General features: G+C 38.8%; 2 protein-coding genes and 1 pseudogene across 4 annotated transcripts; 2 read left to right on the top strand and 1 right to left on the bottom strand.

Annotated features, from left to right (window-relative positions):
- Positions 1 to 54: 54 nt before the first annotated feature.
- LOC144665523 (uncharacterized) lies at positions 55 to 11998 on the bottom strand. 2 transcript variants are annotated; one of them, XM_078526754.1, is made up of 2 exons: positions 11873 to 11998; positions 55 to 4211 (listed from the first exon to the last, which is right to left on the bottom strand). In XM_078526754.1, the coding sequence occupies exon 2, from the start codon at positions 4178 to 4180 to the stop codon at positions 2405 to 2407; it is 1776 nt and encodes a 591-aa protein (XP_078382880.1). In that variant the 5' UTR covers positions 4181 to 4211; positions 11873 to 11998; the 3' UTR covers positions 55 to 2404. The 2 variants fall into 2 exon arrangements, with proteins under 2 accessions (XP_078382880.1, XP_078382881.1); XM_078526755.1 differs by lacking the exon at positions 11873 to 11998 and adding an exon at positions 9859 to 9954.
- Positions 11999 to 14171: 2173 nt separating this feature from the next.
- LOC144666376 (uncharacterized) lies at positions 14172 to 17776 on the top strand. Its single transcript, XM_078527801.1, has 4 exons — positions 14172 to 14517; positions 15113 to 15230; positions 15592 to 15683; positions 16599 to 17776. Exons 1-4 carry the CDS (start codon positions 14179 to 14181, stop codon positions 17256 to 17258), a joined length of 1209 nt encoding a protein of 402 aa, XP_078383927.1. The 5' UTR covers positions 14172 to 14178; the 3' UTR covers positions 17259 to 17776.
- Positions 17777 to 20203: 2427 nt separating this feature from the next.
- On the top strand, positions 20204 to 26787 carry LOC144665023 (uncharacterized; annotated as a pseudogene). Its single transcript, XR_013572887.1, has 6 exons — positions 20204 to 20546; positions 21124 to 21241; positions 21754 to 21773; positions 21889 to 21960; positions 23236 to 23586; positions 26479 to 26787. The product of XR_013572887.1 is annotated as an uncharacterized LOC144665023 (transcript).
- Positions 26788 to 27643: the final 856 nt, after the last annotated feature.

Genomic DNA, 27643 nt, shown 5'->3' on the forward strand with positions numbered 1-27643 from the left:
TACGGATGGACGGACAGCAACAGCAACAACTCAGCTTGGTTCCAACAGCAGTTTGTAATCGTGGATGTAATCGAAATAGCTTTACAAATGTGATTGCATATATGCGATTTGCTATGTGCGTCTATTGTAGAGTAAGAATACTTTGAGCACACCGAAACAAGAATAAACGTTACAACTTGACTCAGCAACTTTTTGTTACGAGAGCACGTACTTCTGGCGGCGAAAACAACTTCTAAAATTGCTCTAAATTAAAAAACTACCAAAACAATATAACTAAGAAAAAGGTTCGAAATTACTTAGATGCTTACGAGCGGTTTATGCCGCTAGAAAAGGGCTAGATAGCACGTACGACAAATTAAGTTATTTAAGGTTAATTAACTATAGAATACTCCTATCAGCGAAAGTATTCAAACTGTAAACGCATCGAGTCCGCAAAACTATTGAACTTATTAAACAACCTAACAGCTTGTAATTAACACTATTGAATTAGCTTTAATGTAGTGAAACGCGATTATTCAGCAAAATTTAAGGTTCCTATTGAACTGAACGGAGAACGTGAGGTCGGCAAGTGACTTTAAACAGTACTTAAGTAAACTTGTTGTTTTCGGCTAATAAGCTGCTGTTGGCTTTTTAAAAGTGTTTTAAATACTAAACACGGTTTAACATAGAACAGGGTCTGGAAGGGTATTTTAAGGATTCGAGATTTGACCAAAATATGGTGCGGGATTCGGGAAAACGTAAAATATTTTGACAGGATTCGGGATCAGTTGACTGTTCACGGGAAGCGGGATTCACCAAAGTTTGCGTGATTTTTTTGCCTGTCTGCCGGGAGTACGGGAAACCGTAGAAACCGTCATGACCCAAATAAACGTTCTAGCCGCGAAAGTGAATCAACCAGGCGAGCGCTAAGTGGTCCTCAGTAGTGGTGTCACCTTTCAAACCAATTTATAGTGTGCTGTTAATAGTTATCTTTAAATTGAAACTGTGAAGTAATCGACAGCCGCATTCCCGCTCATTTTTTAACCAAATCCCGCATCCCGAACTATAGCTATCCCGAATCCCGTTTTTCCTTCCCCAGAAAAAACTGTAAAAAAGACTAATTTCGGTAAAAGGCAATAAATCGAAGATGTAAATTAGCCCTTTCAATTGATTTTTTTGAACTTACGCGCGTTTAGGCTTCTCTTTGCAATTTTTTCTAATGTAGTGAAGGTTTTAAAGTGCTTCTGGAATCTGTACCTGTAGGGCTCTTTGCGTTCGTCGCTTAGCTGAACATTGAAATCCGCGATTACTGCGGCACTGGCGCTAGAGGCCTTGTCTGTGACCACAAGAAAGAACGGCACCAAAACTCTGATTGTCTTATTAAAGGGAGCCGGAGCTGGCATCTCTATGGTGAAACAACCCCCTCAAGATTACAGTAAATGTGAAAAGTTTTCAGCAATATTGTTGAGTCAATAACTAGTATATTATTAAACCACGAGTACTTTCCTGGTCGATCCTGGCATCCGATCAGGGGCGGATCCAGGAATTCCTGAAAGGGGGGTTGAACACCTTTAATAGGTTTCAACGTTATCGGGGTGGATAGTGATATCTTCTAGGGGGCCTGTGGGCATGCTTCTCCCGGGGAAATTTTTCCGATTTTACCCTCTAAAACATGCTCTAAAACGCCATTTCCAGCCTTCTCGAGACTCGAAAAGCGTTTGCGAATAAATGCTGTAACATCTGGAGGTTATACCTTACTTTTTAACCAGAAAACCAAAATGCATGATTAAAAGGGACAGCAATAACAACGATAGTTATTTGTCGTTTCTCTAAATGCCTCGTAAATCGAACAATGTAGCCTGAAAGAATCTTCTTGGATGAGCTATTACATAGCGTTTGCATACGTCGTCTACCTCAAATCTCTGAGAGTGGCGCATGGCAATAACAGCGAGATCTGAGAAGCGCTCTTTAGACATTTTCATGAGCGAGTTGGACCGCTCAGCTTCCGCACTACTGATTGGTAGCCAGGGTGCGTGCGATGAGGAGAAGACGATGGCTGTTTGGAGAAGCATTCCCGTTACAGGCACAAAGTGCTAGTGGAAGATTGCTTGGAAGTTCCTTCTTTGCTAACTGCCACTTAGTTTGCCATTTTTGCAAACTAAAGAAACGATTTACCCACCACTCAGTTTTCAAGATGGTGCCGTTCTCAGTTGTTGCTCACAATGAACTGACGCGAAATGCACGTTATCTAATTTTCTTAACTTGACAATCAGTTAATCAATCAGTGGAAGTGAAACAACTTCTTATGAAACCTTTTTTCTATAATTATTTTGAAGAGTCAAACCAATATAAGGAGCGGATCGCAACCCCTTCAACCGCTCCCCTGGATCCGCCTGAAAAACAAATACTAGCTATTAAATACTCTCTATCTTCTTTTCGGGATCAAGACCCTCCCTTCAAACCCTGATATGGAGGTAAATTTGTCCATATCGAGCCATTCTTCGAAAGATTCTTTGACCAAGGGTGGCATAACAATTAGTACAGCCGTCAAGATATCACAATAAGGGTCAAAGGCCTGGAAGACAAAGCGCCACAATGTTTTGCCAGACCACAAAGGAATAATTTCCCCTCTCGCCATGAAATGCATTTCATTTTCAAACCAGAACAGATCAGTCTTGGCTTGGATGTTGTGCTGTAGCCGCATCGTGCAATACGTATCTTTGCCACGGGTAAACTCAACGCTTGTTTTGTCTTGGATGTTTATTGCTGGGGGATTGTCTGACAAAGCAAACTCAATGACTCTGGCCTGCCCCGCTGGTGGATCTGTACTCGGGTTCAGGATTCCATTTAGGTAAATAATGATGTACCCACCTGTTGAGAAACGTGAATGTCCACTCTGGAAGGATGCATGGGGCTGAACATCTTGTACAAACTCGAGGCCGTCTTCGCTCCGACCGACTATGCCTGAAACAATCTTCATGGGGAAGTTAGTCTCGTTGATGAACTGAATGGAGCGCCGAGGTTCAAAAAACCAATTCCACCAACCTTCAGGAGGAAGAATTTTATGCCCCTCGACTTTTCCCTTCACGACTTGACGAGCCACTTTAGCCGCAGCGGTTTCCACTTGGGTCAAATCCTGCATTTCTGACAAACCTAAGGTGCCTCTGACTGCTTCTACCAGACTTTTACCGCGCATGTTTCTGCTTAAAGCGACGATCTTTGTCAGTTTTCCACCCTCATATGGAAGACGTCCAAGAAATGTCAGGTATTTGTCTTCTGACAAGAAAGAAAGTTTTTCTTTTGCATCCTCTTTTTGACAGCAGATTTTTCGATCCACGGCGTCTTCATCCTTTTTATATGTGCTCCCCAGCTCTGCAAACTTTCCTTTAGCAGATACGAGAAGAGCCATGAAACAGGAATAAGCCTCACAGTAAGTAACCACGGCGGTCACGAAGTCTGCCATGTCAGGATCTTTTGTCAGGTTGTCTTCGTACTTGAAAGGTAGCGGTGACTCGAATCTGTTGGACAGCTCACCCATGAACTGCACATAGTCATTCCATAAGTTGGAATCGTCCAGTTTTTCTCCAGGTTTCATCGTCCGTAGCTGAGACTTCTGGTCTGACACACGGCGTTTAAGACCGTCGTATTTCTGATCTTGTAAACTTTTGTTGAAGTGAACCAGTTCATCGTGCACAACTTTTGCTAGCTGGTCGACCACACTTGGCTGCTGGGGTTCGCCACTTTCTGTGAGAAACGCACCAATAATGATACAAAGTGCTCCAATAACAATGCCACAACCGGGTGTGCCAACCAGGTGTGTCGCACTCGAGACGATGCCTAAAACGCCTCTTGTGATTTCTAGGGGATTTCCACTTTTGAACGCTGACATTCCATTTATTAATGCTATCAGAACTTTACTCGCATCTTCAACAAACATCTGCTTTGCTTTGTCTTTTTCTTTCTTCTTCTGCTCTTTCACCCAGTCGCTAACATCAGAAAACTCTAAACGCAACACGTTCACCGTGTTATCGATCAAGGAAACATCGTGCACAACTTTTGCCAGTTTATCGTGCACGTTTGCCAGCTGGTCAACCACACTTGGCTGTTGCTTTAACATTGTGACGAAATCACAATAAATATCATAGATTGACTTAAATGTGCTAACCGCAGAGATGACGTTCATTCCCATGGCCATGGCCATGCCGGCTATGTTGCTGCTGTGATGATCGTTACTTTGGCGTTTAAAAAACAAGAGAAAGAAGAAAAATCAGTCACTTATCATGATTTGTTACCACTTTACTTATTAATATGACCACGAGGTCTCGTAATGACATCCTGCACGTAGCCTATCAAAATGTTATATATCACAACAACATTTCTAACAGTAATTTTTTCGTAACATCAGTAAATAGACCGAGAGATGTCCATTACTTTGATCAAATTAATTAAAAAAAACCCGAAATGTGTCTCGAACTGAAGTTATACTTTGCCAAGGGAAAAGTTTCGTTGATTTTCCGACCCACGATGAGGGAAATTTGACTTTCCTTCAGGTTGCTCCGCAGTTATTTCGGGCGCACTAGTCCATGACATAGCTTTGTTGGCTTTGACGCGATGGCTACGAAATTTTGGAGAAAAATTCCTCCTAACATTCAGTAAAACACTATAATAGCTTTAAAACCTTCTCCAACCTCAAAAGTTGCGTTTTGCAACATTTCTTGAAAATTATACGGCAGTTTTGTGTCAAGTTCCTTCCACACGAATTTTAAGGTTATTGCAATATTTTTGCAGTGGTTTTTGTTCCTGTGCCGTGCTTTGATTGAAGAATGGTTGTTGGGATTGAACGCTACTTTGCCACTACTCTCTGGCGGAGCAGACGTTTTACGATGACGATGTTTATATGATTCCGAATACGAAATGAGCACATGCTTCATTTATTCCAAGAATTCGCGGCGTCTGTGTTATCCGGGCCGACTACCTCAGGATCAGGAAGGGAGGGTAGATATACTCTCCATTAGCATGACCATCAGTGGTAGTGTTATTAAATATGGGGATAATGCTGAAATTTGGCAAAAATATATCGGCGAAATGTTTTACTGGATGCGATTTTGTTCAAAAAATGGGTCCAGTAAAACGCTAATTACATTAAAAGTATTTTCCACAATTAAATCAAATTATTACAGAATGATAGGCGCAATTTTTCCCGAAATGTCGTAGCCATCGCGTCAAAATTAAACCGAAAAAGTTATGTCGCAAAGTTTGACATAGAAAGGTGTGCTCGGAATAACTACGGAGCCACCTTGACATGGCTCCGTTGTAATATTTGGGTATATTTTTTTCAATACGAGCCCTTTTCAAAACGTCGTCAAAACAGCTCGATTCACCATACACGGTTAATATGACAAACAACCTTATTGCAAAGTAAACCACTGGAACACTTATTTAACCATAAAAATTATAACCGTAAAGTTGGCGTTTGAACCAGTGAAAAATTTGTATTACAAATTCACGGATTAAACATTTATACTAGAAGACTCAAATCAATGTCAACTACATTCCTGTTGTAATCTACTCTGCCATTAAAAAATGACCTTTATTTAGACACGGTTGGGTTTAAAGCTAGAAGCTTGTGGGGCCAATTGTATTCCCGATCGAATTGAAATTTGAAAGTGTTGTTTTTTTCTGTATTTTTGTTTCGAGCTTACATGAACATTATTGCATCGCGGAAGAATATTTTGGAATAATTTTGCAAACCGTTAAAAGGGTTCCAGTAAGTCAATGTTCATAACACTTATCGAACATTTTTACGAGATCTTTACAAAAGCACTTTAAAAGCATTACCCAAAATGATAACGGGGCTAACATTAAAAAAAATCTAGATCGCAACGAAAGAAATCAACAAAAATTTCATGACGTCAAAACATAACTTGAGTCATTCGCTTTTGTTATGTATTCGAAATCAAACACACATAATTTGTTTTTGTATCTCGTACGTTTCATTGGCAGAACGCTATAGTCTAAGAAGGTATTAGTGTAAGCTTGTTTTCATGAAATCTGGGTCGCACAAATGTTTTTTTTCACTGATTTTGAGGTTTCCTTAAGAAAAATACCTTATACCAAACCATTTAAAGCAATAACCGATGTAATTTTCGTATCATTCCGATTGACGAAAGATTTCTAACACAATGATCCCGGCGTATCCAATCGAACGTTCGGTAATCGAACTCAATCGAACACCAATCGTTCGATTGGGTTCGGTAATCGAACATAATCGAACTCACAATAAAATTTGGTCAATCGAACAAAATCGAACGTTCTATTACCGAACAGTCGACAATCGAACAAAATCGAAAGTTCGATTACCGAACTCCTTTTTAACTCGGAAAATTCCGAGTTTTGGTGAGTGGGCCCGATTTCACTCCTTCCCTCCTTCCCTCCTTCACTCGATTCCTGTAAACATTTTAATTGAATTAATTAATTAATATCAAATTGAATTAATCAATTAATCTTGTGAAGCGGGTAGGGGGTTGGCTAAAATGCGAACTTTATCCGTGTTACTTTATATGAAGTACACAAAGGCTTTATATTTGTTTCTGAAAACCAAATGTTCTCCTTGTGGTATGCATTCTTCCAGACGTAGACCCAAGCACACGGAATTTTGTGCTGAACGCATGCGCATATATGACGTACACAAAGACGATATATTTTCACCAAATCTTACTGAGAACTGGTTAAAATTCAACAAAATTTGGGGTTCGATTTATCGCCGAGTATTTCCGAAAAAAAAATTAGATGGTACTAGAAAAGAGTTCAATTTGAATGAAATATTAATCTATAAGCCGAGCGGTCATCAACAAACGAAAATTAACAAGCGTTTGTATTTATTCTTGGTCATTACCTTTTATTTTAGTGGCGGCTCCTTAAAAGCCATTTGGTTTAATGAAGCAACGTTAGGAATGAAGTTTTTATTCGTCTTTTCTTCGCTATTTAGGCTGGAACTCGTCCTCCATCAGCTCGCACTGGAATATTATTTGTTTTGTTTGCGTATGAGATCGTCTTTTGAACTGACGAGGGAATTCGAAATCCCGCATGTCGTAAACAATGTCCTCGCAATCTCTTCTACAATAATTATTTCTGCCTGAGACTGTTTCTGTTCCTTTCCTTCTGTTCCTTTCTTTAAGTTTAGTTAATTTGCAGAGTCACTGCTAACGTGACTTTTCAAGAGAAGAAGGGTCAAGAAGGAATCGATCTATTTGACAAGTTGTCGCGACACCAGAAACTGGCCAATCAGAAGCGGTCGTTCTCACGCGCTTGGTAAACATTGTAACACGATCTGACAGAAATCGGCTGCATGTAATATTTTTGTTCAAAAGCGAAAACTTAAAAATACCACGACTTCTCTGCTAAAAGAAACCACTTCAGAAGAGTTTGATTGAATTGAGGATACTCGACAAATACTGGTAACAGCACATGTTTCGTTTTGGTGACATTTAAAGTTCACCCGCTTGACCTGCTTGATCTTTTCGCTGGCGAATTGCGACGAACTGAAGATTCACTGAATCATCAGGAATCATCCCGTATTCTCTGGCAATTTTGCAGTTGTTCTGAACTGTTTCTACCTCGGCAACAACTTTCAACTTGAACGTTTCGTTGTTATAAAACCAGTAGCTTTTGGCATGATGATCGATAACTGCTCAATTCTTCTGAAGAATGCGTGATTGTTTGAGATGGGATTCTGAACTCAGGTGAATGTTTTGTCACGCTTGTGTACGGTTCTATTCAGTAAATTCATTCTTTGTCAGTGATTTGTTGTTTTTCAATTACATAGTTGTAATTTAACGATATGTTGATTCGCTGCATGTGGACTGTTTTATAGCTTGAAGGAAAAATTGGGTCTAGCTTATAGCTGAGTGATTTGGGTTTATTTTTTGTCAGTTTAACTGGTTCCAAAAACTAAAAGTCTAGGGTTTCGGCTAATAGCCGAATAAATACGGTACATGCATGCTTAACTACCAGCCGAAATATTGTATTAATGTCAGTTTTCTTGAAATAGACCAAAAGTTATTTTTTCTAATGATATTATTATTTTGCCTAACCTTCAAAAACAAAAAGGAAAAATAAAAAGAAAGAAAACAATTTGCAACCGATGGGAACTCTATCACTTGCCCTTTCGGCCTGCTCTCGATGAGCAGCTAGATGACAATGAAACTAAGTGAAGTGAACTGAATTGTGGAAAGTTAAACATCATTTGTTTTAGCAAATCTCTATTTGTCAGTTTGTTGTTTTCGATTCTTGTTTCATAATAAATTTTCCGAGTTTAGTGGCTCGTAGCCACTTTCAATAGTTATTGTTTATATTGCGGACATTTTGTAACCCCTTATTAGTCCCGTGTGATTTACTTATCAAAAGACGGATTAGAGAACAAAATCGAAGCAGATTTAGTTCGATTGTGTTCGATTGGTTCGAAAATCGAACTCACAGCAAAATTGATGTTCGATTTTGTTCGATTACCGAACCTAATCGAACGATTGGTGTTCGATTGGGTTCGATTGATTTTTGGTTCGATTTTGTTCGATTGGATACGCCGGGAATGATTGAAACTTGTTTGCACTTGGCTTCAACAGTTTATCCTAAAAGTTTGTTTTTAATCGCACGTCTTCGTCCCATCTTGAAGAAGGGAATAATGATAATAATAGCAACTTATTGACTTACACAATTACTAGTAACCCAGTAGTTAACTTTGGCCAGAAACTAACGTCAGCACAACACTGTAGTAACGAATGCGAAGAATAAAAGGGATTAAGAACGGGGGCTGCTGTAGTGTCAACTATGCCCGCTTATAAAAGACGAAGCAGCATGTGTCGATTAAAGACGCTCAAAAGTCGTTTCTCGAAAATAACTACACAGTGAATTTAATAAATTATTTACCAGAGCTGGCAAATAAGTAAAGAGGCGGTTCTCCTGGAACTTCTTGACGATTTCGGATCAAAAGACGTCTCTTAGGAAGTATTTTCCAAGTCCTGAACAGATGAAAATTGCATCAGAAAGCGGCAGCTCTTCAAAATTTTAAACCTTAGTCTTATGTGAAAAGCACATCGCGTTCACAAGCCTTGGCTTCGACATTTTACATGTGATCGATGCGAAAAAATATCGACTATCAATTTTATTCCTAGGCTCAAGCTAGGGTAAACGTCTATCACAAAATTACATCGGACTGCTCAATAAAACATCGATTTTTGCGTCCGCGTCCCGTCGACAAATTACACCGGCTTTACAAACTACGTACTTGCTCACTCAATTTCTACACGATGACAAAGTAGGTCTCGCTTCCTTAAAGCTGAATCCAGAAAACCAGGCGCAATAATTGGATTAGTGCTCCTGACAAAACACAACAAACGGAAACAGTCGACAACCCCACTTGTTGTTTTACCATCACTGTACAAATATTCCATTCAAAAGAAAACTTCTAGACATCAACGAACATGGAGAAAATTAAAGCTATACATGCATACCACATGCATGGACTTGAAACCATTCGTCATTAACAATTACGAGCATAGTGTGCGCGTTCCTTAATTTCGCAGGAGTTTTGCTGGTGTTTGACTGTCTCCTTTTGAGCACGTTACAAAAATAAAATCTTAGTATTTCAGCCGTTTTTAAATACCGGACTGGGGGACTACAGTGGAATCCTGACTTCTCAAACACCCAAGGGAAACGAAAACTTGTTCGAAAGGTCTGGAGATCAAGAAATCGGAGGTATTATATTGCAGTGTTTGACTTAGTCCAGACTCAGTGAAGCAAATCCACAGTGAATCCAGTGAATTTTGGTTCGAGAAATCGAGATTCTGTTGTATCAATTGCATCTTTCCGTTAAGTACTTACCTTAGATATGGTAGATCGTGTCCTCAGTCTGTAACCTATACACTGACAATTTTAGTCTCAACTGAACCAGTTCAGGAAAGAAAGACGCCACGTCAGGTTTTGTTCGGTTACAGCTATTTCGATTACGTTTTCAAACCAACATGTTTAAACCGTTTATTCAATTCAAGAATGGAATAAAGAACCAAAGAATGAAATCAAATTTCCAATAATGGAATCATTAATCCACCCTTGACAGGAACGCCTTAGGTGTTTTCACTGTAAAAGTATCATCATTTTTTATTTACAATTATATTTATTTTTGCATCGCGGACCATATTTGGAGCAGTTTCCAAGAAATAGAACTTGTAGGGAAAGGGTGGCTCGAAGATTTCGTCAATTCGAATAGGAACACTTTTGAGAAACACAAAATTTTTGTAAAATATCCTCAAGATTATGGTCAATTTTACTGTATGTCTAAACTAAGTAAGCCATAAGCAATAGGCTATCTGAGACAGCATTTCGTGCGTTTTTGAAGACAGTGTGTTAGGAAACATGGCAGGTAAAAGTGAAGGCAACAACGACAATACAGTAATTCTGGTTCATTTTAAAATTCGTCATATTTTTCGAAACAGACGTAATTTAAAATTTTTTAGCTTTTAATGACGGCAGTAAATAGAAGGAAAACAGGAAAAAGATAGCATTATTCATTTAAGTGTCAAAATCAGCCAGAGTCGGTTCGACTATGAAGGACATTGGATAGAATGTATCGTTGAAATTAACCTAGAATCACACTATTTAGTCCAAAATATACCACGCGAATCTACAAATGGTGGACCGTCAACACAAAGGGCCATATTGAATGTTAATAGTCGAAGTAAAGAAATACCATTTCCATTTATTTATTTATTTTAATATCCTATCCTTCCCCCCCCCCCCCCCCCCCCACCCACCCACAGGCCTGGAGCAAGGCAGGTAAACAGGCTTTTTCTGAGAAACCGTCCTCTACTTTGAAGCTCTGTCACATTAGTTTTACGACGAGAGAAGAGTAGCATGTTTAAAAACATTAATTTGTTTTTACAGCCGCTTTCTGATTGAACGAAACGGTTTTTCATTTCTGGGAAATTTGTTTCGCTATTGTCATTACAGTTGCGGGTCCGTAAACCTTTAAAGTATGTCTAAAATAACAATGACTTTCTGACTATATACGGGCATACCTCGAATTTGAATGATAATGGCAGGTAAACAGGCTTTTTCCGAGAAACCATCGCGTTCACAAGCATTGGCTTTGACATTTTTCATGTGATCCATGCAAAAAAATATCGACTATCAAATTTATTCCTAGGCTCCAGGCTAAACGTCTGACACAAAATTTCATCGGACTCAATAAAACATCGATTATTGCGTACACGTCCCGTCGACAAATTACGGCGACTTTTGAAATTACGTACTTGCTCACTCAATTTATAATACAACACGACAAACCCAGGAGCCATATATAATCGGCGGATTATGACTCCTGACAAACATAACAAACGGAAACAGTCGACAACCCCACTTGTTGTTTTACCTTTACCGTACCAATATTTCGAACAAAAAGACCTCTACATATCAACAAATATGGAGGTTATTAAACCTAATGCATACTACATGCATGGAAAAACTCGCGTCATTTAAACCATTCGTCCTTTATAATTACGAGCATAGCGTGCGCGTTCTTTAAAGTGCTGGTGTTCGATCCTCTCCTTTTGAGTACGTTACAAGAAATAAGTATTACAGCCGTTTTTAAATGTTCTTGCGAAAGCAAAGTATAGACTTGTACCGGACTGCGGGACTACAGTGGATTCCTGAGTTTTCAAACGCCCAAGGGAAACGAAAACTGGTTCGAAATGTCTGGAGTTCGAAAATTCGGAGGTAAAATATTAGTATTTGATTCAGTCCAGACTCAGTGAAGCAAATCCACAGTGAATCCAGTGAATTTTGGTTCGAGAAATCGAGATTCTGTTGCATCAGTTGTATCTTTCCGTTAGGTACTTACCTTAGATATGGTAGATCGTATTCTCAGTCTGTAACTTATACACGGGCAATTTTAGTCTCGACTGTACCAGTTCAGGCAAGAAAGTCGCCGTCTGGCTTTGTTTGCAGCTATTTTGATTACGTTGTCAGATCAACACGAGAAGACAGAAAGGTAGTATGGGTAGAAGAAGAGAGCTACTGCACCTGCGCAATATTAAGGGCCCGGTCATTATTTAGAGGCTGGGGAGAGCTGGTGCAAATATAGGGGGAGGGTAAATGATTTTTATGCGGGCAAAAAGGGGGGAAGATCACAAAAATTTATGAACGCATATTAGGGAGGTTGAAGAGAGTAAGTGGGTAAGAAGGGGGAGAGTCAGAGTCAACTAAAATTTCAAACCAGGTTTTATCAGACAACAATGCAAGACGCGCTTTTGTTAAAAATCGAAGCAACATCATATCTAATTTACAGTTATTACGTTCTGCTCGCTTGTCTTATTACAGTATTTTTAAATTTAAAACCGATTTCGTAGGGAAAAAACCTCTCATTAAGCATCTTTTCTAAAAGCAATTTCAGCACAAATTAAAGGCTTACAATATAAAATTGGTAAAATAAAAAAATCAAATCATGGTATTATTATTAGATTCTAGAATTTTCTTCAGCAGGTGTACATTATGAACCTGACATGAAACGTGCGTAGAACAGCATATTAGTTAAGGCCTTGTGCATCCAAAAAAATCCTTATTGAAAAATAATCAAGCCAACAGAGCTTCATAAACAAACGAGTTCTTATATTGTGCTTAAAGAATAGTCCTGAGAGCCATTTGATTATTTCCGTGAGCTATGCAACAAGAGGAGCTTTCACTGGCCAAACTGTATTGATTAGTATTCAATTTCTCAGACGTTTGTATTTACTTAAAGGAGCAACGTCACGGACTCATCTTGAAAAAAACTGGCAAGTTTTTTATCAAGTTTATCGATCGTAATCCGTTTTAAATATATTAAAATTAAATATATTTTGAGGTTTTCTTCAACTTAGAAGTAATCAGAAAAATGACTTAAAATACCGTGACATTGCTATTTTGAAGTCCTAAGAGCCATTTGATTATTTACGTGAGCTAAAATACAGGAAGAACTTCGGCTTGCCCAATATTGAGAAATATTCAATTTCTCCGACGTTTGTATTTACTTAAGTTGTGGCATTGTTTGTATAATAATCAATAAAACTTGAAGACTTCGCATTTTGTCAAACAAAATTAAACAAGAAAACCAACATGCAATAATTAGGCATCTGTTTTCAAATCTCTTTGCCTGTAAAAGACAATGAACAGAAAAAAAGAAAATCGAGAATGGACTCCCGACATATATGTTCCCATGTTCAAAGTTTATCTTTTAATTTGTTATACCGTTTCCTTCCTTTCCTTTTTTTTTTCAACGCCAACTTAATATGGTCTAAAAAGGTGGTTCTTTATTGACACCTATCTTAATTAAATTTACACACAACTTATTTGCAAAACTAAATACATCGTTTAACTTGATCTTTCGCTGTCATTCCGCAGTCATAACAAGGAAAAGATGTCATAATTTTGGCCATTTTTGCAGATCACTCATTTTTCTAATTAACTGACACAAAACTGTCGCAGTTTTCTAGTTTGTTTTCCTTCGCACAACAATGACTAATCAACTGGTTGCATTTAGAGAATAAACTAACTAACCGATGTTATTTTGTAATTATACTGAGCACCGTTAAATGTCAACGTTCCCAAAGACTGCAAGTGTGTACCAATAAACCACAGTAAACAGAGTTTTTTGCACAAAATTTAAAGCACCTTTCACTGTGCATACTAAAAAGGATTAACCCTCGGTGTATATAAACGAGGCATAAATTATATTCAAAACCAGGGGTATCGTCCACGGGCAGTCTGACAGCAATACTCGACGAACAAGAGTAAATCCTGTGCTTTTTGGTACGACGGATGCTTTTCAGTTTGTAATCACCCAAAGCACGGGACTTTGCTACTTTTGCGACGAGGGACCGGAGGAAAAGTAAAGCGAGCCTGGGATCGATGTTGCCTCTTCACATGTAAAGGGTTTCTTTCAAAAGTTTCCGACGCGCACCCCCGCCCCAACACCCTCCCCTTCCCCGACATATCACTCCAACAACCAATCAACCACCACCAAATATTCAGCAGACACGAATAGACCAATTATTGCGTCTAATTTCATCAAACATTTACAATTAGCGCAAGATCGAAACCCCACCTTAAAAATAACTTTTAAAGTCAAGTATTTGGTTTCTCTTTCTACACCGTACAGACTCTTGTTCAGCGATGGACGCGAAAATGGTTTTGTTCATTTTCCTGTTCCATGGAATGATAAATATCGCCGTTTTCGCCGCCAAAGAAGACTCTACACCTTCTCGTTCAGAATTCTTGAAGATGCTGGAAAATAAGCGACTTAAAGGCCACGTTGTCAAACGGTTTGAGTCTCTTAGTTTGTTGTCTTGTAGTCATTCGTGCTTGAGAAATTCCTGGTGTACTTCCACAAACTTCAAGATGCAGTCCGACAAGAACAGCAAAGGAACTTGCGAACTGAACAAGCACGGGGCCATCGACGCAAACACCAGGTTTCATGAGCAACAAGGAGTTACTTTTTCTATGGTGCTAAAGGTAATTAATTTAATTTCCTATTTGACTTTGGAATACTCCCTAGCTGTCTCTTGGGAAGCATTTACAGAGTGTTGTTCAAAAAATGGATCACAAAGCGGAAGCTCTCAATAATTAAACTTTTCTTGGTCTAACGCGAATACTTGTACAAATATTGTCGATCGTCTAATTTGTGGTTACATCAACTATTACGTCCCATTATAGATAGGTATTTTCCTTTATCAATATAAAGCAAAAATAAAAGCTGTAATGCATCGATAATGCAGGAGTAAGAACATGGGCCAAAGTCTGAGCCATGTGCAAAGAAGAAAAGTAAACTGAACATGTATTTAATACTAATTACTGGGATCACAAAATACTCTTTAACGCACTCATGTTATTTGCGGTTTCTCAGAAATCCTTGGAACTATGGAATATTTTTCGTCCCAATTATTCAGTTCTCCACACACTTGTGTTGCTTCCGTTGTGTGAGAGCGAAAGAAGAAATTAGGAAGGTTCACGGTACCAAGAAGAAAGCGGAAAAAAGATAAGATCTGTTCGCGTGCGTATTTTTACCGCTTCGACATTGATGGGTTTTTGTTTTTATTTAAACTTTCAGGGATGTCTCATGACGGGCTGCCTCAATGGTGGCTCTTGTGTGCCTGATAAAAGGAAAGAAACACATTCGTGTTCGTGCAAACTACCTTGGACTGGCGAAAAATGTGAATCTAAGATTGGTAAGAAATGGCAAATTTGCACTAATGTAGTCTGAAGTTATGTCTTCACATCGCACGCCTCTCCAAAATATGATTTCGGTTATTAAGATCTAATTTTAAGATAAATATCTTGAAACAAAAGATGTTAGAGATGGCAGAAGGATTGCAAAAAGCTTTGGACTAACACAAGTTCGTGAAAGTTTCCCAATTCTGCATATGAATCTCTTAGACTAAGAATCATTTTCTTTTCCTTGATAAATAAGAAAAACTACTGATTGTGAAACAGTATTATTAAGAAAGCTGCTAAGAAAATGCTGTAATGATCGCAAATCAATATTCCTTTTTAATAAATAAATAAATTAATTAATTAATTATCTTTCAGGTGCTTCTTCGTGCCATGAGCTTCAAATAAAAGCAAAACAGAAATTACCAAATGGAGAATACCTGTTAACAAATGGAAGCATGTCATTTAAGGTAGGTAACATAAAGAATTTGTTGTGAAGAGAAAAGCAGCGCGAAATCGTATTCTTTTTCAATATAGCGGGCTAAAAACAGACAGACCTGTCAGACCAACATAAAAATTCTCTTTAATTTTTCATGAAGTTTTTATTTTACTTTGGAGATTCTCTTTTCAATACTTGATGACGTCGACGGAGACCTGAATGTTGTTACCTTCTCTTCCTGAATTTGTTCCATAATACATGGATGCGCGGACTTAAGAAATAAAAATATTATATCTCCAAAACTTTACATCATTTTGTTCTATACCATTTGCCGAAGATTTCTAGAGATTCTCTAATTGTTTTCCGAAGGTCATACGAATGTTTCCGAGCATTTCCCGAAAATTTCCGAAGATTACAAAAAATCACCGTACGTTTCCAAGGTTTGTCAAAGACTTGCGAGGAAGATCGAAAGATGTTTCGACTATAGGCCAAATACACAAACATAACTAAAGTCATCGATATCACCACAGTAAAATTAACATAATTTTACATTACCGTTTTTGTCTGAGCTGGAAGTCCTTGTAAAACGCTACAGTATTGTGGACTGTATTTTCTTGTTATTTGGTAAGCAGGCGGTTTACAATTTTGCTTGTTATCTTAGTTAATATCAATTGGTTTTTTTAATAAATGGACCAGATTTTGAGATGGAAAATTACTGCTTTTTTCTAACTCAGGCGATCAATTTGTCATTCTAATTGAACACTTAAGTAATAAGGAACAACTTGTATCAAACATTGGATGCGTGTGTGTTATAACACATAAAAGCCTCCTTCTTCAACAATTCTATAGATGCAGAAAATATTTATCACGCCTTCAGCTTAATTCGCGCGCCCATCATATACAATATTATTCATGCCTTTTACTTAACTCGCTTGTCTTACATTAGGTGTACTGCCACATGACAAATGACAGCAAAGAATGGACTCTTATTGCCCGATTCTCGAACAGTGATGACAAGAATTGGATGAATGACACTGGTTACTGGTGGTACGACGAGCAAGTTGCCATGGGAACAACAACTAGCCCGTCTAGTAACACTGACATGATCTCACAAGCCTTTTGGCTGGTCAGCGGCAGAGAGTTTAAGATCACGCGCAGTGATGACCCCAGTCACACTCCTTTGTTACAGACCACAGGTAACTGTTTGGATGGACAAACATTCCGATCCAAAATCACAAGTTATGGCGACTTTAGAAATGTCAAAGTTTGGGCCAGATATGATTGCTTTGGAAGTTGCACGGTTCAATATGGCGGTCAGTACAAGGCTACAGACGGGTTTCAACAGGCTGAGTGCAGTGGAGCCCTTCAAAGCGCCAACAAGATCGGCTTCTGGTGTTATGAGGGTGGCGATGGATCAGTGATGATGATTGGCGGAGGAGGAAATGCTTGCTCACGTGGTGATCACGGGATTGGAATAACAGAAACTGACGCTCCTTTTTTTGTTCTCGTTGGAGACGATGATGAAATCGAATACGATTTTGGTTATAGTGCCACTAAAGGTCACTTTCCATCCCAATCGTATTCATTAAATTTATGGATCCGTTGAATTTAACCTAAAGCGAGCTCAGTTTAAAATAATTTTTTAGCTTAAGTTTGTTAAAAAAGAACATGAATTGACGACCTCGATGATCGAGTTTCATTTGTTGACAAGCCTCGCTGTTAAAAAAAACATAGAATTCCCAACGTAGAAATATTGTTTTGTCAGGTTAATGCTTTAGTTTATAAGCCAAACTAGTACCTGCTCTTGTGTTTACTGTCCGTGAGATTATAACTATAAAAAAAGTTTTTAATTGTAAATACAACCTGTAGAAAACTGCAATCCACTTGTGAGCGGTTTTGTAAGTAATTAATGTTTCAGAGCTAGGATTAACGATAGCCAATGGATCTAAGGAAAGTTTGTTTATGTTTTCAAAAATAGCGTTTCTCTCACGCGTACGTATAAATAGAAGTGCTTTGTAAGAATATTGTTTCCCAGACTAAATAGGGTTAAACAAAGTCGACAAAAAAGTTATAACTAATTTACGGTTTAGCCAATAAGCACACAGACATTTTGGAAACATTTACACTGAAAATAAAGGCTCCAGCTTTGGTGCACGTGTGAAGTTAAACAAATCTTTTCGATTGACTATCATGTGATTCTCTCGGTTACTGTTGACGGCCCCACTGGCTTCTTTACTATCAAAGAACATTTCAGCTGCCAGTCCAGCAACCTAATCTACTGCATCTCCTGTCGTCGTTGCTCCGCCCTTTACATCGGTGAAACCGGACTTACCCAAAGATAACGCTTCGGCGAACACCTAAAAAGTATAGAGAAGAGGGTACCCGGTTTTCCCGTGGCGGAGCACTTCAACAAAGAACGTCGTTCTATCTCCGACGTCCAAATACGCGGAATCAGACTTTGCGCCGGCAACAACATCAACCGGAAGCGACAGGAGATGAGAATGATCTTCAGACTGGGCACTGTGCGACCACGCGGGATGAACATTAACTTCACATTTATTTAAACTGCACCTACGCCTCTTTGCGCGTGAACGTTATTTTTAAATTTTCAAACGCTCGGCTAGTTTGTCGCATTTTCTTTGGCGACGTTTACCACCGAAGAAGGGCTATTGCCCGAAACGTCTGGTATTTTTTAAAAACATTTTTTTGGCACCTTATTACCCATTTCATTTTACTTTGGTATTTTATTGCCATGCAGTAACTTTGGAACTTTTGTTCTTATTGTCAACAGCCAAAGCTCTCCCTGTTGTATTTTAGCTCACCGTTAACAATCGATTGGCTCTAAGGACTATTCTTTTAACACAATACAAGAAGTCGTTTGATTCTGTAGCCCGGTTGGTTCAATTCTTTTTCAATAAGGATTTTTTTTTCTGCATGCGTGTTTCCTGAATTTAACCCCTGAGAACACTTACATGCTAATGAGACAAAACTCAAAGAAAGGTGAAAGTAACTGCTGCTGGCAACCCGCTGCAAAAATATTGAAACATGCTTGCGCTGAGCAAACAACTTAACAAACTTAAAACTGACGCACGTAGGTTATCCAGCTGGAGCAGCAAACACTTCTTCAGGATATACGAGGGTGTACAAAGACTTCCGACAGAAAGACCATCCGCTACTGACGTCTTTCAAACTGGCACAACAGCAATCTTCTGCTGCTTATCATACAAGGAAAAATGTTTTGTCTTGTTTTACATTTAATTCAATATTAAATGTATCTGCTGAAATTATTTTTGTTAGTCCTTGTGGAATGTTTAGTCTAATCTTTAGTTCTGTTGAAACTTTACACATTTTGCACATATGATTGCCTCGCGCACAGCAAACGCCGGGTCTTGACAGCTGTTTAAATAAATTAAAGTCATAGCTAAAATTTCGCAACACTTGTCAACTGTTTTATTTTATTTCAAAATGTAAATACACTCTTTTTTACATAAGAACGTCTCATTTTCGCCCGAGGCTGAACGTTCTTAACGTTTTTGAAGATTTGAGCCTATAAAAATGTTCTTTAAAATGTCAGTTTTCTTTTTTAAATTTTAAAACAAAGTGGTATTGCAGTAAATTCAGTCCTAACCGATATGAACATGTTCACGTCACCAATGAGTGATGACAATGTTGGTTACAGGTCTGGATTTGAATAAAGATTTATTCATTTAGTACACATATTTGTCACTCATAACAAATAGAAACAAGTAAAATTCGTTCTTAACCAAATTTCAGCCTTGGTCACGTTCTTAGTACATTCTTAAATTTTGGCCTTTTTCAGCTTCAACCTTCTTATAAGAAAGGTTCTTACAAAAAAAGAGTGTAAAGCACTGTCCAAACGGTAACGCAAGTGGACGCAAGTAGTCGCAAGTTTAACTTGCGTACAGACTTGCGTTGGGTGGCCAAACGGACACGCAAGTTTGAAAAAGTCATTCAAAATGCTACAAGGTGTAATTCAGTATTTAAAGTAAACTGCAAAAAATGCGTTGATTTGCGTTATGTGGCCAAACTGTAAAAAAAAGAAACGTGAATTTAAAATTTGATCTCGACCGAAGTGAACGCAAGTCAACGCAAGTGCACGCAAGTCCTGGCCAAACGGAAATGCAAGTGGACCGCAAGTTTTCAACTTGCGTCTACTTGCGTTGCCGTTTGGTCAGGGCTTAACTAGTCTATGTCATTTTATATCGCAATACGTGTGCTTAATTTCTATATTCCCATTAACAACGTACAAAAAGATAAAGTATTCAACTCGATAAAGTTAACGTGTAAACTGATTGTGAAACACGTTCAAATGAACACCTCTTTCAAGATTTTTAAATAAGGCGTTAGGTTTAGTGAGGAGGCATGAATTAATGTCAGAAAAAACTACATATTGACAGGTATCATTGACATTACCCGAACAGCAATCAACCCATCAAATGTTATTATTAAGCTTCATGGTAGCTGCAGTCTCAAGCTATAAAGCATCACTTATTTGGTTCAACTTCACACTTTAAACAACCTACGGACGTGATGAAGGCCATCAAAGCTCTCGTTATTATCCTTCTTCCAGGATTGTTAAATTTTATAGTTATCGCCGCCGAAGAAGACTCTACATCTTCTCGTTCATCTTACCTCAAGATACGGGAAAATCAGCGGCTTGAAGGGCACGTCGTGGAACATTTTGAGTCTCCCAGTTTGCTGTCGTGCAGCCGTTCGTGCTTGAGGATTTCCTGGTGTACTTCCACAAACTTCAAGATGCTATCCGTCAAGAACTAACGGCAAAGGAACTTGTGAACTGAACAATCACGGCGCCATCGACGCAAACACCAAGTTTCATGATCAAAAAGGAGTTACTTTTTCTCTGATGCCAAAGGTAATTTTCTATTTGACTCTTGAATACTCACTAGCTGTCTCTTGGGAAGCATTTACAAAGTACTGTGCAGAAAAATTGTATCAGATAGCGGAAGCTCTCCAAAATTTAACTTCCCTTGGTCTAACGCGAATACTTGCCCAAATATTGTGGATCGTTTAATTTGTGGATGCATCAACTATTATAGATACTTATAGATAAGTATTTTCTATTTATCGATGTAGAGCGAAAAAAGAGTTAAAGCTGGAATTACATAAGCCGGGTGCATAGAAGAAAAGTATACCGGGCTTGTATAAATTATGAGATCAAAAAACGTCTTATATTAACTGGGATCACAAAATACTCCTTAATGCCTTTATTTGCGGTTTCTTTTGAAGCCGTGGAACTATGGAATATTTTTCTTCCAAATCATTCAGTTCTCCACATACTTGTGTTTGTTTCGCTGTGTGAGAGCGTAATAAAAAATTGGGAAGGTTCACGGTACAAAAAAGAAAGCGGAAAAACGATAAGAGCTGTTCGCAGGCCTATTTCCGTTTCGACATTGAATTCACGGGTCTTTAATCTTTTTCGAACTTTTCAGGGATGTCTCATGACTGGCTGCCTCAATGGGGGCTCTTGTGTGCCTGATGAAAGGAAGGAAACATTTTCATGTTCGTGCAAACTTCCTTGGACTGGAGAAAAATGTGAAGCTAAAATCGGTAAGGAACTGTTTCAGTTTGGACTAATGTAGTAAGTATAAAGTAATGCCTTTGCAGCGCACGCTTCTCCAAAATAAGATTTCGGGTCATGATTGTGGTTTAACGCTGGACTTATTATAAACATAAAGTTTTGGAACTGTATCTCGTTCGCTTTTAAGCAATGCAAAAACCCTATGCTCGTCCCATTAATCTCTTTTTAGGGTTGTTGTTTAAATATATGGGTGATTTTTGGAGATTTTTTTTTTTTGGGGGGGGGGAGGGTAGTTTTTTCTTAAAGGATTTGTAAAATTTAGAGAAATAAGAAACATTGAAGATTTGATGTAGTTTTGAAATTAGAATTTGAAGTTAAATATTAGTAGACGAGCACCAGACATCCCCCTGACAACCTGGAGTGCTCTTGCGTGGGAGTCAACTGTCTGTTTGTGCTCCAAAAATAATTTTCTTTCTTTTATTCCTTTTAAAAATTACTATAAATTTTACTCAAATTTACGTGAAGTCTCCCTTAATTTCAGGGTGAATGACTTGCAGCGATGTAAGAGATGGCAGAAAATTTAAAATTAAATTGCAAAAATATATATCGACGGTTAAAATATTGTGCTTCCATTCATCTTTATAATCATTCCTCAGCTTCATGCGATGATCATGAGGCTCAAATGAAGGCAAACCAGAAGTTGAAAAATGAAGAATACCTGCTAACAAATGGAAGTGTGTCATTTAAGGTAAGCAAGATGAATAAACGTTATCCATCATCAACTTGAAGTGGTAGTGAAAAGACTAAAGAGAATAGTTAAGCAACACAAAATCATGTTTCGTCTACTAGTAAAGCGGGCTAAAGCTAGAGTGACATGTCAGATCGACATCAATATTTTGTGTTGCCCATTGTTTTTTGGGAGAATGTTGCCTAACTAGCCGCTTTTTTTCGAGACGTGATGGCAAGGTCTTGACTTTTGTTAACCTCCTCCTGAGTTTGTTACAAAGTAGTATCATATATAATAGATTTAGCCAAGCCTAAAAGCGGAGCTCCACACTCATTGAAAATACTGTTATGAAGTTCAACTTCATAACAGTATTAACGTATACTACTCAAGAAAGATCCATAGCCGAAATAAAACGTCAACTCCAATTGCAGAAATTGCGCTTACAAAATCTTGTCATTACCCTGGACAAAACAAGTAAGATTTGAGTCCGCGATTCAATGGAAAACTATAACCTGGTCAGCGGTAAGATTTAAAAAAACACATGACCTTGATAAGTTGTACACCTGAGCCCTGATATGGTCATGTGAAACTGGTCAGCGGATACCTTGTTTTGACAGCTGTCAATTGACTATAACATGGATGACCAATATCAAAAATACAAGCCTTCGTTAACTTCAACATTCTTTGGAATATGATAGGATGACATTCTCCTCCCCCGGTCGGCTTGCCTTGTGACTCCCCTCCCCCTCGTACGCGCGCCCTCCCCCTCGGGCGGGCGCGCGTACGCTCACTCGATAACCAAATTTTTTCGGCTTGTAAGGTTAACCAAATTTTCTTACCCATGGTGTTCCGCTTGCGCGCATCGCGCAATGGAGCTCCGGTATAAAAAGTGAGCAATGATCACGTTGTATGAAAGAAAGGAAAAATAACAGGAAACTGATAATCTTCAAAAGCATGGTTCTTTCTTTTTATAGGGCGTTCAGGTAATTTACAAATTTTTGCTTGATAATTTGGTTAACATCGACTGCTCATAAATAAATGGAACCGATTTTGATATTAAAAATTTATGCTTTTTCGTACCTTGCGAACAAATTGTCTAAATTGTTATAAAAACTGAGCACGTAGAAACTGATAATATTGAATACCTTGCATCGAACAGAAAATCAAATAAAGTCATGATCAAACATTATAAGAAACATTGTGTGCATGGTTACTAGACCTCCCTCTTAAAAAACCCATCTTGCTATAAAGAATATTATTCCATGCCTTTAACTTAACTCTCTTGTCTTTCATTAGGTGTACTGCCACATGACAAATGACAGCAAAGGATGGACTCTTATTGCCCGATTCTCAAACAGTGATGATAAGAATTGGATGAATGACACCGGTTACTGGTGGTATGACCAGCAAGTTGCCATAGGAACGACAACTAGTCCGTCTAGTAACACTGACATGATCTCACAAGCCTTTTGGTTGGTCAGCGGAATAGAATTTAAGATCACGCGCAGTGATGACCTCAGCCACACACCTTTGTTACAGACCACAGCTAACTGTTTGGCTGGACAAACATTCCGATCCAAAATCACAAGTTATGGCGACTTTAGAAATGGTAAAGTTTGGTCCACAGATAAGTGCTTGGGACGTTGCACGTAGTCAGGTACCCAGGAGTCCAAAATGTGACACCCACGGGCATTTTTGTCTGATTTTTGGCAACATAGCTATTTTTACTAAATCGAGTACGCTGATTTCGAAAATCTATGTTGCCAAGCTTAATTCTTGCGTTAAGATGATGTTTTGATGCATTTAATTATGACGTCATTGTCCAAATAAAGAATTTTCTTTCCTTTAGCTATTTTAAGCATAATTCATCCAGAAATTCGTTCAAAACATTATTAGTATACTGTAAAAATGATTTTAAGATTTTTGTGATCGTTTTTATACCGTTTCTATGAATATCAAGCCGTCCAGTGAGAATTGACCACGCCCTCTCATAAAAATTCACTTTATCACGGGTATAGTGTTAACATTTTGTTTAAAAATGAATGTGATTCTTGTATTAATAGAAAGTTGTAATTGAATTGCTCCACAAACATCAGCGATGTTTGACATACACCATAACGACTGCTTTTATCCACAAAGAGAGTAGCAAGGAGAGACAGAAGCAAGATAATGAAGCTGAGAATTCTCTACATTCCACACAACAAAATCCGGGTTGTTCTTGTCACGGACAAATGAGACATTGCAAAAAATTGCCAAGAAAGATCTCGTGACTCTAGAAATAAAACAGGATCTTTCGATTGGACAGACTCAGCTTGAACGATTCGTGGAATGGAGGCTACTTTCTTCAGACAGAGAGGAAGAACGGGAACGGGAAGAAGGGATGGAAGACAAACTTTCGTGACCCTGTTCGCAAGAATAATCCACCTCTATTTGCCAGCCTTTATGAAGTTAAAAATGATGCAACTAGCCCTAAAAAGAGAAAGACTTTAAATTTTCATGGAAACCAGAGTATTCTATGTTGTCTAGTGACGGTGTATGAAGGCAGGCGCGAGATAAACATGCAAGCCATATTGTAGCATCTGAGGTATAATGCCGGTGCCACTGTTTCTCGCAGAAATAAACCCCACAAGTGTGAAACAAGTCAATTTTAGAAGACGTTTTCAGAAGAAAAGGTCAAGTGCCTAGAGTCAGTTTGTTCTTCGATGGCTTCGCTCTGGTGGCAGCATACTAATTATGGTGGCAGCTATTGGCAAACCAAAAATTGCAAATGCTTTCGGTGTGTTTGCGGAATGTTACGTGAACACTGTTTTGCGGAAAGGTCCTGGATACCAGAGGATCGATGTGTTACTCGATGGGAGGCACTCCATAAAAGCAACGACAAGAAGTCGACGCTCCGAGAACACGGCGCGGCCTGTGAGCAGAGTCATTGAAGTACATAAGAGAGGTTCAGTTGCGGCCGATGAAGTGGCGAGCATTTTTGGCACTAGGAGACAACAAAGCGGACTTTGCACGGATTCTCTCAGATGAACTTATCTCGCAGGCACTGATTCTGCAATCGAAGTATATCTGGTGGTTTTTCATACGAAGTGGATTCTGCTCAGATCCTGGCCTAGATGTAGCCTTTTTGAGATCCAACCAAGAGGAAGTCGATACGAAGTTTGTTCGTTATGCAGTCAGTCTTAGCGGGCATGTCGACAACGTAATAGTTTCCACTCGAGGCACAGACTTGCTGCATGTTACTTCTCCTGGCACATCGATCGCGCTAAGCTCTCATCAACAGTGTGGATATGGGCAGGAACTTCAGAGAATCCAACGTAAATAGCTTTAGAGGATGTCTCAGCAAATCTTCCTGATAACTCGTCAAGTTCATTGTTACCATCTCACACCATCACCGGCTGTAACAGCACGTCTTTCATCTGTGGGGAGTTTTCACAGAACACTTTGTTCTTCTCTTCTCGGTCGGCGAAGATGTCCTCGAAGCTGACACCACTACCTCCGCAGAAAACGTTTGTTTGTTGAATGTATGAAATCCGATCTGACCACTGGCTATATATGTGCCTCTTCGCTATGAATTTAGAAAAACGCATGCCATGTGCACTGGGCTGTGTAGATGTACCAAGACCGACGCTAATTGCTATATCAACCTGCGCTAAAGCGCTTTAAAGAAACTTGTTTAAAAAGCAATATTAGTTCAGTGTTTTTAAAAAAGTTCAGAAGATATATTAAAAATATTTACCGATATTGATTAAAAATATTATAGACAGATTTAAACCTGAAAGCAAGGAGCAGTGTTATGATCATTTTGAATTCGTTAATTTTACATGCGTTCAACCAAAGTCTTTATCATGAGCCTATAACAGACAAAGTGCATTGCGAAATAAGTTAGATTCAGCAATATACAAGACAAACAATAAAGTTTTATCTCTAACTATAACAACGATGATATATTACGACATTAACTATGTTATTTCCATTTATTTTACCACAGAACTTAAACGAAATGCTGAAACAAGGGAAACTCGATATATGAAAATTGTAATGGCGTCATTCTTGATGCTCGCTAGCTCGTAGCTTCATTGTGGCACGACGACAATATTTTTCTTTCTATAGCGATTTGTTAATACAAAAATCGCATTTATTTTGACAAAATAACAAAACTACACCCGAATAAGGTTCCCGTGATAGGGTGAATTTTGTTTAAGAGGGCGTGGTCAATTGTCACTGAAGGACTTAATTTTCACAGAAACAGCGTAAAAACTCTCAGAAAATTCTTTAAATCATTTTTACAGCACACTAACAATACTTTAAATGAATTTCTGGATGTATTATGTTTAAAATAGCTAAAGGAAAGAAAATTCCTTATTTGGACCATGGCGTCATAATTGAATGCATCAAAACATCGTCTTAACGCGAGAATTAAGCTTGGCAACATTGATTTTCGAAATCATCGTACTCGATTTAGTAAAAATAGCAATGTTGCCAAAAATCAGACAAAAATGCCCGTGGGTGTCACATTTTGGACTCCTGGGTACCTGACTAACGGTTGAATATGGCGGTCAGTACAAGTCAACAGACGGGTTTCAACAGGCTGAGTGCAGTGGATACATCCAAAGCGCCAACAAGATCGGCTTCTGGTGTGATTGGGATGTTGGCGATGGATCAGTGATGATGATTGATGGAGGAGGAAATGCTTGTGCACGTGCTGATCACGGGATTGGAATAACAGAAACTAATGAGGCTTCTTTTGTTGAAGAAGGAGGCATTCAAACTGAATATGACTTTGGTTACAATGCTAAAACAGAGTCTACCCAATCCCAGTCTTACTCGTTAAATCTTTGGATCCGTTAAATAAGTTCAATAGCAACCAATACCGTAGAATTTCGGTTAGGAGCCCTGGGCTTATACAACTTCGTAAGGGTTTTTGGGTGGGCTTATAAGCGGAGGGGCTTATATTCGGGAGGGCTTATAAGCGGAATGAAAAAAACGTTTCGAAACGAGTCTCGGCAGTGTTGATCGAAATACGTTTTTAAGTTAAAAACGCATAAAAAAGCAACATTTTGTCCTGTTCAGTACTGTCATCCGGTAGAGGGGAGCTTATAACCGGATGTATTTTTTTGTTTCCAGGTTGATGAGCCTATAGCCGGGGGGGGGGGGGGGCTTATAAGCGGGGGGCTTATAACCGGAATTTTACGGTATATTTTTAAGGAAGCTTCGTTTTAAGGCCCGGCCAAACGCACGCAACATTTCAACGCAACATATCCCAACATTGTTGCGCACAGCATGTTGCAATCGTTTGGCCACCCTGTTGCAGCATGTTGGATGATGTTGGATCAATTTAAAAATGGTCAATATTTTTTCTCCCAACATCTCGCAACATTTTTGGATGTTGCATGATGTTGTACTCGTTTGGCGACGGTCGTGCAACATTGTTGCGCTGGAGCGTGCGCACTAGTTCGAATTGCGCTCTCCAACATACTGTAACATGTTGCAGCATGGTGGCCAATTGCGTGCAACATGTTGTGCACAACAATGTTGCGATATGTTGTGTTGAAATGTTGCGTGCGTTTGGCCAGCACCTTCCTAACATCTCACAACATGACCCAACAATGTTGGGATATGTTGCGTTGAAATGTTGCGTGCGTTTTGCCGGGCCTTTATAGTTGTTTTTTAAAAAAATAGGTCCACCTAAATGTAAAACTGGCAA

The sequence above is a fragment of the Oculina patagonica genome, chromosome 9 (assembly GCF_052425735.1).
Source record: "Oculina patagonica isolate OP01 chromosome 9, crgOcupat, whole genome shotgun sequence".
NCBI lineage: Eukaryota > Metazoa > Cnidaria > Anthozoa > Scleractinia > Oculinidae > Oculina > Oculina patagonica.